We start from the raw sequence: 16,547 nt of genomic DNA, 5'->3' as shown, positions 1-16,547 counted from the left end.
TTTTGCGTACTGAGAAGCGGCAGACAACCATCGAAACCATAGCAGGTGGGAGACAACTTCAGTACTATGCTCTTTCACACTTTATAATTAAACTATGTGATAAACCGACTCATATTAAGTGTTTTGCTTTCTTATCAGATCCGAGAGGAAGTAGGGACGCAGATCAAGGAGTGAAACACATCTAGTACGAAAGACGAGGTTTTATTGATTGCATTGCACGGCGTTTGTCGTTTTCACGCCCCAAACTGCCTTCATGCTTCAGTCGCGACGTCTTCTTGGCGCCTGTGCACGACGACGATGTTCTGGAAGCGCGCGTTAGGCAGGTCTTCAAACTCGAAGCCGCGGATGGGCCTGTCGAAGGGGAATCCCAGCGGCCGGGAGTCCTTCACGGCGACGTAGAACTCGTCACGCAGCGGCCGCTCGACCGGGCTGACGATGACGAAGGCGCTGAGCGGCATGCCCGCGGGAGTCCCGCGCGGCAGCACCAGGCGCTGGGGGAATCCCCAGAAGTAGCGCGACTCGCCGGACACCACCTTCTCCTCTCCCTTGATGCCCGCCAGGGTGTGCGCGTACAGCTCACCAAAGCCGGGGCTCTCAGTGCCTACCATGGCGTTCTGCCGGGAGCTGCGCACGATCTCGTTCTCTCCGGCTTGCACTGCAAAACAGATGCACAAGTAATATTAACCGCAATTAGGTACGCTGTGCGTCCAAAATGCGACTATTGTTAAAAGTACTTTGAACTGAAAAGATTCATGCGATAGCTACAGGGTCTCCAGAAGAGGACTCCCTGATTTCAGAATTAAATATCTCGAAAATAGAGATCGATAGAGGAATGCAGCAAACGGTATGTTTATTGTGAAAACTGTAAGACGTTTATACAGCAGTTTGAAATAGTAGTTACAAAAGCTGCTAACAGATGGTGCTGTAATCGCCATACGTAATGCCTAGTATGATTCGAAGCCCAGAGCGATCAGTTCCACTATTGAAACGTGAAAGGTGGTTAGCGTACCGAAGGAAGAGATTAAAACCACGTACTCCATTGAACAACGCGTTTTTCTGGTGCTAGAGTACCACAGGTAAGAAGAGAGTCCTACGGCAGCAAGACGCAGTTTTCAAGGGCGATTTAATGTTCCAAAAGGAACCGATGCGAAAACGATGCGTACGCGCTTCACAAAATTTCAACGAACAGGCAGCCTAACTCATGATCTAGTGGGGCATTTTGGCCGCAAACAAACCGCAGTTACGCCTGAAAATATCGCCACAGTTTCTGGAATTATTCAGCGAATTTCAATGTCGTCCGTCCGTAGAATTGCATCTGAGACTGGTTTGAAGCGTTCCAGCACGCAGAAAACACTGAGAAAGAGCCTACACATGTTTCCATTCAAAATTCAAACGCACCAGGCCTTACCCGTTCCAGCTGTGCAACAAAGGGCTGCCTTTGCTAATCAGATGCTCACAATGATTGATAGTGAAGGATTTGATGTTGGCTGCATCTGGTTTACAGATGAAGCACACTTCCACCTGAATCGATACGTGAATAAGCAGAACTGACGATTTTGGGGTTCCGAAAAGCCATATTGGTGTGAAGCGAAACCCCTGTATTCTCCTAAAGTTACTGTGTGGCCTGCAGTATGCAGCAGAGGCATTATTGGCCCTTTTTTCATTCGAGAAACGGTCAGTGGTGCGCGTTACATTGCAATTTTGGAACAATTTGTTGCCACACAGCAAGCGTTAGAGGATCGACCAGGTACAGAATGGTTTATGCAATATGGAGCCCGACCACATCGGACCGAACAAGTGTTTCGCTTTCTTGAGGAATACTTCGGGAGTCGAGTCATTGCTTTGGAATATCCCAAATTTACTGTTGCAGGCATGGACTGGCCTCCATATTCGACGGATATGGCTCCCTGTGACCTTTTTTTTGTGGGGCACAGTGGAAGACATGGTCTACCCGAAGCATCCCGTCACACCGGACGAGCTTGAATCGGCGATCTCTGTGGCATGTGATCCATTTCGGTTGAGACTACGAAATGTGATGGCGAATTTCATTCTTCGTTTTCGCCACCTCTGTAGTGCAAATGGTGAACATTTTGAAAACATTGTGATGTGATTGTTTGCAAAGATTGTTTTCATACGATTATTTCACTTATGTACGCTCATATGAACTGTACAGCATACAGCGCCATCTGTTAGCAGCTTTTGTAACTATTATTTCAAACTGCTGTATAAACTTTTTACTGCTTTCACAATAAACATACCGTTTACTGCACTCCTCTATCGACCATACAGATTGTTAGTGTAAATGGTTATGTTCGGCTACTTGGAGACTATTTGCACCCTTTTGTAGATTTCATGTACCCAAAAAACGCTGAAACGTTTATGGATGACAGTGCACCATTTCACAGGAGCCCAATCGTACACGACTGGTTTGAAGAACATTCTGGACAATTCGAGTGAATGATTTGGTCACCCAGATGGCCCGACATGAATCCCATCGAACATTTATGGGACATAATCGAGAGATCAGTAAGTGTACAAAATCCTGTACCGGCTATACCTTCGGTATTATGGATGAATATATAGGTATTATGGCTTAACATTTCTACAGGCGTCTTCCGACGACGTTGTGTCCACGCCGCTTCGAGTTCCAGTACTATGCCAGCCAAAAGTAGGGACGACACGGTATTAGAAGGTATCCCAAGACTTTCGGTATCTCAGTGTACTGGGTCCTATAGTCTTTTCATTCTACATAAATGACGTGTCATGGGCTTTGGCCTATTGGAAATACCAAATGTACGCTGATGAACTCCACTTGAATCTAAGGACAAAATCTATAAACCTGTGGGAAGCTGCCGACAATCTCAGTACCTATATGTGCGCATTATTAAACTAAACTGGGCGCAGATGTAGTGTTAAAGCTGAACCCATCCAAAACCCAAGCGGAACCTGCAGTCCACTCCATTCCAAATAGTGGCAGTGAAAATTCGAACTGGTTCCTCCGCTCTGAGCGTCATAAGACATATGTACGTTACCGATTTCGAATACGGAGAGTTATGAGTGTGGTACACCCATGTTTTACTAACGTTGACAAGGCTTCCTTATATGAGCGTTCAGACACTCTTACCTACGGTACAGGTGACATAAGCACACTGGACAAAGAGTTATTCACCCCAAGGAGTGTGACACAAGCCTTGGGCGAAGCAGAAAGCCCTCAAGTCCCGTCAAGTGCGTCAGATGTAGCTGGAGCTAGTCGCTGGCAGTTATACCCTGTAAAACTACTGGACTGTGTGGACGCTGACTGCTACATGTCACCCGTTTCCCAAATGCTTAAAAACATTTTCTCTCGCATTAAGATCGCGTGAAAAAGAGGGTCAGTCGACGTGGTATAGACTTTCTGCATATTTTTCAAACCAGGAATGTACGCATGCAGCCATGTGAATCAGGCTGTCATCGTCTTACAAGATGGGAATGTCCACGGCATACTCATAATGACAATGTAGACGGTAGGGCGACATTTGATCACTGACAATGCTGAAACATATCTCCTGGTTCATGTTCTCAGTACCCTGATTAAAAGAAGCCCAAGTCAAGCTACAAAAAGCACCCCCATCAGGACTTCCACACTCAATGGGCTTAGCAGGTCATTGGGACTACCAGCACTTACTCACTCTTTCACATACTCTCGACTGGTGTAGATACTAAGCATACAATGATGATGATGATAATGATGAGGTCCCATACTCCGAGAGTGTAAGACGATGCGGGAGAACCGCACCGCCGTACTAGGCCAGGTCCTAGCGTAGGTGGTTTGTCACTGCCTTTCTCCGGCCGTAATGATGATGAAGATGACACAACAACACCCAGTCATCTCGAGGGAGGGAAAATCCCTGACCCCGTCGGGAATAGAACCCGGGACCCTATGCGCGGGAAGCGAGAACGCTACCGCAAGACCAAGAGCTGCGGACCCATACAATGAATACTTCGGATATTAATCGGTGGTGCAATTAAAATGGATAGCTGAGGGCATCTTTAAGGAGCCGTTAGAGAGCACCCAGGAATGTACTATTACTTACACAATGTGAGGAATAGGTTATGAATATGATACGTCTGTTATCTTACGTGTGTATGGGAAGACGTCCATCATTACGTAGTAGTTCTTCCTCTCTTCCAAGGTGTACTCGCGACCGTAAGCGTCGAAGCGCGGTCCGTAGAAAACGCGCACGATGGCGTCCACCTGCTTGTCACTCGTGACCTTGATGTGGTAGTTGAACGGTTTGTGGTTGAGGCGGGGCTGGCGGACAACCACGTAGCTTTTGTCGTAAGCCTCTCCAACGACGTTGCTGACGTCGATGTCGAACTCGTCAAAGAACGTGACCAGTTTGTCGAAAGTGACGGAATCGACCTTCACGCCAGGCATCGCCAGCTGAAATACAATTAGGTCACTTTAATATCTGCTCTTTCTTTACGCTGCTCTATTTCGTACCGTCTGCTTCTTCTACTTACTTCTTGGTGCGTGTATGGTGCCAGTTGGTTCTTGTAATGCTCGAAAATGGACAGCATCCGTTTCGCAATTCTGTAGTACAGGGGGTCCCTCAACATGGTCTCCGGCTTCTCGAGAACGCTTGGTTCCACCTGCAAATTCACACGTGTGTGACAAAACCATCGCGATATTTTCATTGACAGCCAACGAGTAAAACTGGTAGTACTTACGCCGTATTCGTGCTCTGGGTCAGAGATGTGACCGAAGATGGAAATGAGCCCTCTGTACAAAGAGCCGTAGAATTCCTTGTGGACGGATGATGCACTGCCCTCGATCACGTTTCCGATCATCTCAGTGGCGTCCTTACCCCTCACGGTATGCATGTCGGCCTTCTCCTGTTTCGTTCAAAATATGGTTCAATTTCAGTCAAAACCTGAAAATTTAAGCTTAAAATGTTTGGTAACATAAGAAAAAAATTGAGCTTACATCGAAGAAAAATCCAAGATCGATTGCAGATCGGATCCTCCTTTCATAGTTCTCGATTTCCTCGACGTAGAAGTAGTCAACATCCCTCGGAATCACGCCTTCAGGACGAGCAGGGGTCTCCAGTCCGCTCTGCAGGCGAATCTCTGGGTAATAACCAACCTGCAAATCATAATGATATGTTCTCTGGTATCATTATCATCTGACATGAAATATTTCAACAGTGGTGATAAAATATAAGGAATTATGTAATGCAGCTACATCTACATCTACATGACTACTCTGCAATTCACATTTAAGTGCTTGGCAGAGGGTTCATCGAACCACAATCATACTATCTCTCTACTATTCCACTCCCGAACAGCGAGCGGGAAAAACGAACACCTAAACCTTTCTGTTCGAGCTCTGATTTCTCTTATTTTATTTTGATGATCATTCCTACCTATGTAGGTTGGGCTCAACAAAATATTTTCGCATTCGGAAGAGAAAGTTGGTGACTGAAATTTTGTAAAAAGAAAAACGTCTATGCTGTAATGACTTCCATCCCAACTCGTGTATCATATCTGCTATATATCAGATAAAGAGATTCATTACTAGCTACGAGGTCTTTCGTGATGGAGTTGCTCATTTTGTACTAAAACGCATTAAAACGATTTGCTTGAATTGTTGTCTAGCGATCCGAGAAGCTGGTTTCCTGGACACACTATAATTTTAAGACGACTAGCCATGATTTAACAGCTCTTCTGTCCATTTTGCGTACAAATAGATTTGTTTTTGGAGACGGTCCACCTTTATCGAAACACAATTTTGATTTCGATTTTGATTCCCCACACATATTTCAGCATCATCATCGGGATTTTTATTTTCTTACCACCTGCTGGGATTTTTACTTTCTTACCACCTGCTCTTTCAAATTCTAAAAGTGGCAGGGGTAAAATACAGTTAGCGATAGGATATTTACAATTTGTGCAGAGACCAGATGGCAGTTATAAGAGTCGAGGGACATGAAAGGGAAGCAGTGGTTGGGAAGGGAGTAAGACAGGGTTGTAGCCTCTCCCCGATGGTATTCTATCTGTGTATTGAGCAAGCAATGAAGGAAACAAAAGAAAAATTCGGAGCAGGTATTAAAATCAATGGAGAAGAAATAAAAACTTTGAGGTTCGCCGATGACATTGTAATTCTGTCAGAGACAGCAAAGGACTTGGAAGAGCAGTTGAACGTAATGGACAGTGTCTTGAGAGGAGTATATAAGATGAACATCAACAAAAGTAAAACGAGGATAATGGAATGTAGTCGAATTAACTCTGGTGATGCTGAGGGAATTAGATTAGGAAACGAGACACTTAAAGTAGTAAAGGAGTTTTGCTATTTGGGGAGCAAAATAACTGATAATGTTCGAAGTAGAGAGGACATAAAATGTAGACTGGCAATGGCAAGAAAAGCGTTTCTGAAGAAGAGAAATTTGTTAACATCGAGTATAGATTTAAGTGTCAGGAAGCCTTTTATGAAAGTATTTGTATGGAGTGTAGCCATGTATGGAAGTGAAACATGGACGATAAATAGTTTGGACAAGAAGAGAATAGAAGCTTTCTAAAAGTGGTGCTACAGAAGAATGCTGAAGATTAGATGGGTAGATCACATAACTAACGAGGAGGTATTGAATAGGATTGGGGAGAAGAGAAGTTTGTGACACACCTTGACCAGAAGAAGGGATCGGTTGTTAGGACATGTTCTGAGGCATCAAGGAATCACAAATTTAGTGTTGCAGGGCAGCGTGGAGGGTAAAAATCGTAGAGGGAGACCAAGAGATGAATACACTAAGAAGATTCAGAAGGATTTGGGTTGCAGTAGATACTGGAAGATGAAGAAGCTTGCACAGGATAGAGTAGCATTGAGAGCTGCATCAAACCAGTCTCAGGACTGAAGAAAACAACAACCACCTGCTGTGGATTTCCTAGATTTTTATGTTATTTATCGGAGTTGTTTAATTTTACAGTCTGTAATTTTTTCTGGTTTACTGTAGTTTGTAAACAGTGACAGTGAAAGTTAGTGCAAGCCTTCACAGTGAAGATAAAGGTGAAACCAGAAAAAAATGCCGAATTGTGAAATAAAACAACTGCAATAAATAACACGAAAATCTAGACAATGCACAGCATGTGGTAACAAGAATAATACTAAAAACCTCACTGATGCTGCTGAAACTTAAGCGAAACATGCCTGGGAAATAAAAATATATATTGTGTTTTGCTCGAGGTGGACCCTCTCCAAAAACGAATCTGCAAAGAAATGGTTTATCCGCAGCCTAGGGGCTTGTTTCCAGAACGACGTTTCACTCTGAAGCGAAGTGAAAATTCGTTCTGGAAATAATCCCCTTGGCTATTGCTAAGTTAACAACGAAACACAGTCAGCTTCACATGTTAAGATTAATTTGACGATTCGACACTGGTAACGGTTGTTTATTCTTAATTGCGACCGCTGTCTGTAAGTTTTTGTAACAACTATCCAGTATTTTTAAGCTGCCTCAGTTCCATTTCTTCAATTTTTGACAAATTTTTGCGAGATCTTACCTCCACAGGCCTGTAGTAGTCGACTGGGGCGACCTCTGGCAGCTTGTGCGACAACCTCTCCAGGTAGTAGCGGGCCAGCAGCTGCCGCAGGGTGAAGTAGAAGGTCTCGCCCTTGCGTGGTATGTCGTACTCCAGCCAGAACGGGAACCGGTAGTGCATGTAGGCGAAGAACGAGTTGAGGCCGACGTCCTCGGTGAAGTAAGACAGCACGTCGTCAGGATTGCGGGGCACCGGATAGCCCGTGTAGTTGGACACGATCACGTAGGGCTTGTCCTTGGTGCCAGCGAAGCCTGCACAGGTAACATTGCCCATTACGATTTCTCAGGCATCTATCAGCTCTTTGGAATGGACGATTACAGGAAAAAATATTTTGAAGTGTACTGGACACGTTAACATTTAATTCCACGTGCCTTCTAACGAAGAACTGTGTTAAGAAACATCGCACTTCTACCTACCGATCATAGTTGTTATTGTGTTAAGGGCCTAAATTTTCGTAGTTATTTGTACATCAAGCTGTAGGTGGAATGAATAAAAATCAGGGTAAGTGTAAGGAAAGAAAGACTCAAGGATAAGCTTGAAGGTATATTACTTTACCATCCCACAGCAGCAGTGACGAACATTAGCTGTTAAATTCTATGGAAGTCACTGCGTGGGATAACATGCGAACAACAACTTGTACAAAGATGTCATTCTTTCCCCACAAAAATAATTTTTATCATTTCGAAACAGCAAATCACAGGACCGATCTTATAAACAAATTTTCATAAGAACTATCTGCTGGACAAGTGTTTTCACATTTATCGAGAGAAGAATAGTACATGGTGGACAGATAGAACAGGAAGCGAGGTGACTGTGTCAGAACACTCCCTCGTCTCGAATTAAAGTTACAGCTTTATCTGATTTTCTTCTGTAACCGTTGCATTCTGTCTAGTATGCAGCAGAAAGAAAATTTATCTACTGCAAAGCGACGAGCCACTGCAGGTGTAGCTACTGTGCATATGCATCTACATCTACGTGATTACTCTGCTATTCACAATAAAGTGTCTGGCGGAGTGTTGACTCAACCACCTTCAAGCTGTCTCTCTATCGTTCCACTCTCGAACGGCCTGCGGGAAAAACGAGCACTTAAATTTTTCTGTGCGAGTCCTGATTTCTCTTATTTTATCGTGATGATGATTCCTCCCAATGTATGTGGGTGCCAACAAATCTTTTCAAAATCGAAAACTTGTGATTGAAATTTCACGAGAAGATCCCGTCGCAACGTAAAAGGCCTTTATTTTAATGATTGCCACTGCAATTCACGTATCGTGTCTGTGACACTATGTACCCTATTTCGCGATGATACAAAACTAACTGCACTTCTTTGTACATTTTCGTTGTCATCCGACAGTCCCACCTGATGCGGATTCCACACCGCACAGCAATACTCCAGAACAGAGCGAACACATGTGGTGTAAGCACTCTCTTTAGTACACCTGTTGCAACTTTCAAGTGTTCTAAGAATGAAACGCAGTCTTTGGTTTGCTCTATCCACAATATTATCTACGTGACCGTTCCTGTTTAGGTTACTTATGATTGTAATCCCTGAGTACTTAGTTGAATTTACAGCCTTCAGATTTGTGTGAGTAATCACGTAATCGAAATTTGGCGGTCTCTTTTAGTACTCATGTGAATAACTTCACACTTTTCTTTATTCAGGATCTGTTGCCACTTTTACGCACCGTAGAGATATCTTATCTAAATCATTCTGCAATTCGGTTTGGTAATTTGATGACTTTACAAGAAGGTAAATGACAGCTTCATCTGCAAACAATCTAAGAGGGCTACTCAGATTGTCTCCCTTGTCTCTAATATAGATCAGGAACAACAGAAGCAGGATGTCACTTTTGTTTTAATCGATGACTTTCCGTCTATTGCTACGAAATGTGACCTTTCTGACAGGAAACCACGAATCCAGTCACACAACTGAGGCGATATTCCATAGGCGGACAGTTTGGCTAGAAGAACGGTGTCGAAAGCGTTCTGGAAATCTAAAAATATGGAATCAGTTTGACATCCCCTGTTGATAACACTCATTACTTCATGAGTATAACGAGCTACTTGTGTTTCAGAAGAAAGATATTTTCTGAATGAGTGCTAACTACGTGTCAATCAGTCGTTTTATTCGAGGTAATTCATAATGTTCGAACACAGAATACGTTCCAAAACCCTACTGCAATAATAGCGCATCATTAGCTGGCGTGTGTCATCTTCGATCAGGATAGCAAGTTACTGTTGCTATCGTGGCCCCGTGAGAAATGTTCCTGTTTTGTTATGGCCAAGGGAGAAAGCCACTAACGATGTAAACGTACAGAATACTCAACTCACATTTCCCCCAATCCGACCGAGCAATATGAGGCTTCCAGTCCCGCTGAGATTCGAAGTCCCAATTATTGTGACAGCTGGGAAGCTGCGAAATGATGGTTTATCTACGTCGTTGGTGTTAGATTCTGGTCTTACTTTGGCACTTAGGGATGAAGTTGTTTACTGAACTAAACATTCAAAATTCAAGTGGTTCAAATGGCTCTGAGCACTATGGGACTTAACATCTATGGTCATCAGTCCGCTAGAACTTAGAACTACTTAAACCTAACTAACCTAAGGACATCACACAACACCCAGTCATCACGAGGCAGAGAAAATCCAAACATTCAAAGTCAGTTGGAAAATTTTCAACCGGAGTAGGTCTGGATGTTACTCCTTCCTTTGGATGAGATACATCTCATTGTATAGTTTCAGGAATTTTATGGATTTGCAGTTATACCACTGAATTTGGTGCTATCGTAGCTACGCCCATCCGTAAAACAGAAAAAGTCGCGAACTCTTTCTCTTGTGCTGCTGTCTGCGACTGGCGCATGCTACCCGGCACTCTGCAAAATTCGGCACCCTACTGTATTTAAGAAAAAGCTGGAACGCTTTGCTTGGTCAGCTGCGTCACTTTCCCCTCGTAAGTCACCTTACATGGTCAGTTTCCCTCTGCTGAACAGCGGAGGCTCCAATCTTCTACTAGTTATCCCTGTCTCTTTTTGTTTATCGTTTACACATGTCATTTTATTTCTCCGCTTCTTCATTGCTTATGTTCTCTCACATTTCTTGTTCTCTGTCGGTCTTTCTTCCCTCACTTCCACTGGTGTCAGTGTCCTCCATGTGAACCTTCGGGCCAATCATTGTTGTTTTTGTGGTATCACCAGAGATTGCGGTGCCACACGAAAGTCAGCAGTATACACCGATAACACAGTCGTTACCTATGTCTTGCTGCAGTCCGCACTTATGAATGGGTGAGCTGTAAAAGATACACTGTCTCTTAGCACAGCAACACCCTCACTCGGGGGTTAGTACAGAGCCGAGCGTGGAAGCGCCCTGCCGATTTCGTGACCTCAGCTGAACGAGTCAACATCATCGAGTAGGACTATAAGAGTTATGCGCGCCTCAGACGGCCGGCTGGTCTGGCCGAGAGGTTCTGCCTCGGGAATAGATGTGTATGATGTCCTTAGGTTAATTAGGTTTAAGTAGTTCTAAATTCTAGGGGACTAATAACCTCAGATATTGAGTCCCATAGTGCTCAGGGCCATTTCAACCAGTCTCAGACTGAGATGAACTTCCGTAAATGTGGGACACTGTACTTGAAGAGAACACTTCATTGATTAGTGCATCAAATGAGCCTTTCAGAGTCAATGACAATTGTAAAGTGTCACGCAGTCCTGCGGCAAAGGAGTGTATGAAGTAAAGTAAAGCTCTTTATCATTCGCGTAGTAAAGTAAAGTAATATTTCATCTCTTGTAGAGCAATCAAAGAAACGTCTGATGATAATAGTTTTCATGAACTAATATTAACTGTGATCCCTTCTGCTGTAGCTCCCACTATTTCCATTACTTATTGTTGTTGTAGGTGTTGCATACCGTATTAGGTGTAATACTTATAACGTGTGTGTCGTAGTGAATATAATGTAAGATACTTCTCTAGGCGTAAAGAGGGCCTGACGGCCATAGTCTTACCAGCATTAATAAACAAATAAAAATAAAATATTTGAGAACCAGGGTGCCCTTCCCACTTTCAAAAAAATAGAAGAAAATCAGTGCCATAGGCGGATGGCTAACTTCGATACCCGGTAGACCTGGTGGTGGTAACGCCCAACCACTCGGTCGCTTACCTTGGAAGCGTGCGTCGTACGCCTTCTGGATGGCGTCGGACTTGACGAAGAGCTGGGGGTAGATTTCGTAGGGGGGCGGCAGGGTGATGTTCCTGGTATCCTCGCGATGCAGCACGGCGACCGTGAAGGCGTACACGAACTGGCCCGCGTTCACGTGCTCCCTCATCCACACGGCCGTCTGCGATAAACAGGCAATTGACGGGGTTCAGTGGCAGCCCGGCGTACGATACGCTTAGCTTACGCTCAGAAGACCAGCGTTCTGTACCTTGTAGAAGGTGTCAAAGTCCTTAGCGTAGAACAAGATGTCGAAAATACTGATGACTTGATACGTGTCGAACTTGTAGAACGGAGAGAAGGCCTCTCCGCGTTGTTTGGAGTAACCGTATTTATAGTACTTCAGGAATTTCTCGACCACTTCTGGTTTCTGTCGAGAAACATAGTGAATGAATTAGACATGACAAATATAATGGACTTCAATAATTGTTACAAATAGTTTGTGAGAGAGATCAGGTAGCATACCACGTATTTGTCAATGTTTTCTTCTAGCTTGTAGCTTTGGGCTATGCTCTTCAGTTCTTCATCGAAAATTGGCCGGTTCAGCAGGTACAGTAGGTTGTAGATTTTCTGCTGCTTTACCAGAAGTTCCTGGTCGGCTGAAAAATTAAAATGAAACAGATGTAAAGTGCAACGTTTCCGAAAGTATTCTATTCAGCTAATAATTGCGTTCCAGTTGGTTTCTATTGTTTGAGCACGTATTAAAGATCTACAGGTCTTTCCTTCTCATTTCAACCCTAATTACAGGAAGTTGATCAAAGGAGCTACAAGAATAAAACCCCAAACACTTCAAAGAAACGTTGTTTCATGTTATGATATATTAGCAAGAAGCTACCAGAGAAGATAATTTCTAAATTATGAACAGTTCTGGAGAAAGTAGCTCCCTGTCCAATGTGTGACTAACTTGGATTGTTCAAACCATTGATCAGTAACTGATTCTGTGGTTTCTCCACGTCCACAAAAAAAAAGCTGAACATAATGTGAAAAAGATGACGTCCATTTCCATTTCTGTCCTTTCCAAATTGCCTATATGACCCATGTGGGAAAGCCAAAATTGCAGTAACACCATGACTTGGACATTAGCGGCGGAATAATTTTCTTAGTGCTAAGAGGTGTCCAGCTTTAGTACAACTTAAAATTTCAAAATAAATTTAATGGTGTTTGCTGATTTCCAGATAATTCCGGGACAGAATTAAGATCATTGTTGGAGGTGCACTACAAAGAAAAATTTACATAATGTCGGACGAATATTAAAAAAAATGGAAATGAGCGTATGGCATTGTTGGCCGGAAGACGTATCCGGTGTACTTGGGGCGCCAAATGCAAGTCTTATTTCAGCCGACCTGGACTATTTTTCGGCCAATGCTCAGAAATTTGTGGAGCAAACCACAGATTGTAATTGAAAGAACTTCAATAAATTTATATATCAAGTTTTTATCTAAGATAATCTAAAGAGTTAGTTAAAATGTAAAACATTCCAATGTCAGCCACATTGGGCAACTTGTGCGCCGCTGACGAGGATGAAATAACGATGAGGACAACACAACACGCAGTCCCCGAACGGTGGAAATCTCCAACCCGGCTGGGAATCGAAACCGGGCGCTCTTGCATGGGAGTTGAGCACGTTACCACCCAGCTAAGGAGGAGGACATTAATTTGAAAATGGGCCTGGAATAAATAAAGATTGTGGGCAAAAATCACATTTCACGTATATGTGGAAGGTATAAAGGTGAAAAACCTAGATGGATTGATGGCATCTCTGGCGCTACAGGCAGCTATCGGGAATGTAGAGTGTAATAATGTGACTAGATTCCAAATGAGTGGGAAGTACCCAGTATCTAGGGGGACGACGCAATTTGAACAATGAAAATGGATGAAAGTCTGAGAAACTCAATAATGGCCTAGGGAGCAGTCAAACAAACTCAAAGATTCACAGACATTATTTCAACGGACCAGAAGCGAGAGTGACTTATTAGATTTATTGGCCAGTCTTCTTTTGCAGAACTTGGACAAATTAGCTCTAAAATAGTAGATAAGGAAGAACCACAGACGAAAAATCATGTGAGAGACATAAAATGCTGGGAAAGATGGAAGAGAAAGTAAAAATGTTGCATTAGTGGATGAAAAAGATTACTAAAGATACTGGAAAAAAATTTGTACGTTGTAAAGAAGGGATGAAACGAGTCTCTATGATTTGAAAAAAGCATATTGTGTAAATGGAACGAGGATTACGTAAATAAAGGAGAAGAAATAGAAGTGTTTGTAAAGTGGTGCTGAAGCACTAAAAACCTTGTGGATGACAAAAGTGGAAAATGAATAGATACATAAAGGTATAGGCTACGTAAAAATACGTGAGAAGTTGTCATGAGAAAGAGGACAATTCATTTTGATATGTAGTAAACGGTAGGTAACTTGGCACTGAAAAGAAAGGTAGGACAGACGGTAGCAAATGGTTGCGGATCTTGTTTACAATGATGAAAATACGACCACAAGATAGGAAGAGGTAGAAGAGGGCCTCAATCAGTCGACGGGCTAATGACTATAAAAAGAAGTATCCCGAAAATTCTCACGATAACTTTTTTAAATATAGAGCATACATAACTCTTTATTCCAATTTTTATCGTTTTTTACGTCTAACAGGCTATACGTATTATTTTCCACTACCTGCAGTCTAAGTCAAAAGGCTTCGTTCTCAGGCATATATTGTGGTAATTACCGCACTATATGACTAACAATGAAGCCTTTTGGTTTTGAAAGCATCTAAAACTGGACATAGAATAGTAATGTGAAGCGATTAGATCAATTTCTTTCTTCGCTCTATGAAATCTGTCAGCTGACATTGCCGTCTCTTGGGTCGAGCCACTCACCATACTTCTCTGGTACAACTGGGGCGGCCAGAGCCACCAGCAGCGACAAGACGGCGAGGGTGGATGTCCTCATGTTGCCTCCCGAGGAGTACGCCTTCGCCACGTTTCGGGGGTCCCTATATAGCGCGGCCGGCTGAAGGTGAGCGATTACCGTGGTCGGGTTATCTGGACTCCTGCGTGCACTGACCTGCCCCTGCGGGCACTGACCGCGGTGCAGGCTTTCGCGAGGTCTGCGAGTCGCCTGTCGCGGCCTTCAGAAGCGGTGCAGTTCCATGGCCTCCCAAAAAGATATTCATTTTTGCAGCAAGCTTCTGAGAATTTCAGTATCGCCAACGATCTACGTCATTTACAGTAAATGGGAAAAAAATTGTTAAGTGTAATATAGGTCGTTACTTTTGTACCTATGATTCTATCGTAGGTGATTGGCATCAAAGATTTCGACAACATACGTATGCAACCGAATGTGATACAAAGCATAAGGCGGTCTCTTCCCACGTTCAAGATATTTTTTTATTCCTGCCGGTTGCTCAGTGTTTGTAAGTAGGCTGTTTAGGTTTTTATGTTGGTAACGCCACGTAGCGCTCTGTATGAAAATCACTGATTGTCTTGTGTGCAGTCTGTGGCTGGTTGGCATTGTTAGAATATTCGCTATTGTAGTGTGCTTATACAACTTTACACATCGCTACCCTATTTCTGTAACACAGAATTACAAAGCTATCTGACCATTTAACTGAGAGAGAGAAACATTTTTTTACTACTTAAGTGACACAAGTTAACGCAATTACACAGTTGGATATCTTTACACTTACGAAATTGTATTTTGTCTACTTTGTGAACTGTTGATATTTTTTCGGAACCATTGTGATACTATGAGAGCTTTGAATGATGTATTTGGTGTGGGATCATGATTTTTAAAGTACGTTTGAGGTAGATGACACTATTGCAATGAGCATAGAATTTTTTTTTTGTTTTGAAATTATTGGAGGAAGCTACGACGATTTTGAGATTTGATTGATGTGCTATGATATTATTACGACGACGATGTGTATTATGCTGTTGAGGTATGTTTATGATCAATAAGATGATGTTATATGAGGAATTTGATTATGCTACGTATTTATTATGATGAAATATTGAAGAAGTGTCGGCGAATATGCATATGTGTAATAATGTAAGGAATAATGAGTAGTGGTTAGGGACTCTGGTTTGTGAAAACGGATGTTGGAAATTTAGAATCGTACTTTAAGAGTTACGACTTGTGTGTCCATGCGTGGATGTATCACAACACTGCTACTCATGAGATTACGTTTCTACGCGTTTCTACTGTAATTTATCGATCTGTCAATTTTTTTGTTTTTCATATGAGACTGTCACTGTAGCGGAAACTGCTGTCGTAAATATTTCGGTAAGAAAGTTAAGTGGCCTTCTCATAACGCATTGTGGGCGCCCTGCTGGGCCAATTGCCTGGAGAAAAAGTCATTAGGTGGAGAAAAAAAGAGGCCACTAACCTCGCTACTGACATTCCTTTGTAGAAAGCATCGCAAATATGACACGCTATTACTTGGAAACATATGATTATATTGTGGAGCTCATACTTTGTGCTACTTACTGAAATTCTTATGAATTAATGGGAAATATTCTTATATCTGGTTGGCATTGCTGGAATATTCGCTATTGTAGTGTTGGGCAGTTGGGTGTGAACAGCGCATAGCGTTGCGCAGTTGGAGATGAGCCGCCAGTAGTGGTGGATGTGGAGAGAGAGATGGCAGAATTTTGAGAGTGGACGATCTGGACGTGTGTCCATCAGAAAGAGTAAACCTGGAATCTTAGATATCATGAACTGATATATATATATATATATATATATATATATATATATATATATATATATATATATACTTTGCCTA

General features: G+C 42.8%; 1 protein-coding gene across 1 annotated transcript; it reads right to left on the bottom strand.

Annotated features, from left to right (window-relative positions):
- Positions 1 to 185: 185 nt before the first annotated feature.
- Positions 186 to 14,748, bottom strand: LOC126336417 (hexamerin-like). The gene is made up of 10 exons (XM_050000109.1): positions 14,641 to 14,748; positions 12,239 to 12,372; positions 11,985 to 12,143; positions 11,720 to 11,897; positions 7,531 to 7,820; positions 4,967 to 5,125; positions 4,711 to 4,875; positions 4,504 to 4,632; positions 4,120 to 4,423; positions 186 to 655 (listed from the first exon to the last, which is right to left on the bottom strand). The coding sequence occupies exons 1-10, from the start codon at positions 14,711 to 14,713 to the stop codon at positions 252 to 254; spliced, it is 1,995 nt and encodes a 664-aa protein (XP_049856066.1). The 5' UTR covers positions 14,714 to 14,748; the 3' UTR covers positions 186 to 251.
- Positions 14,749 to 16,547: the final 1,799 nt, after the last annotated feature.

The sequence above is a fragment of the Schistocerca gregaria genome, chromosome 2 (genome assembly GCF_023897955.1).
Source record: "Schistocerca gregaria isolate iqSchGreg1 chromosome 2, iqSchGreg1.2, whole genome shotgun sequence".
Taxonomy (NCBI): Eukaryota; Metazoa; Arthropoda; class Insecta; order Orthoptera; family Acrididae; genus Schistocerca; species Schistocerca gregaria.
This window is presented reverse-complemented; position numbering and strand designations above follow the sequence as displayed.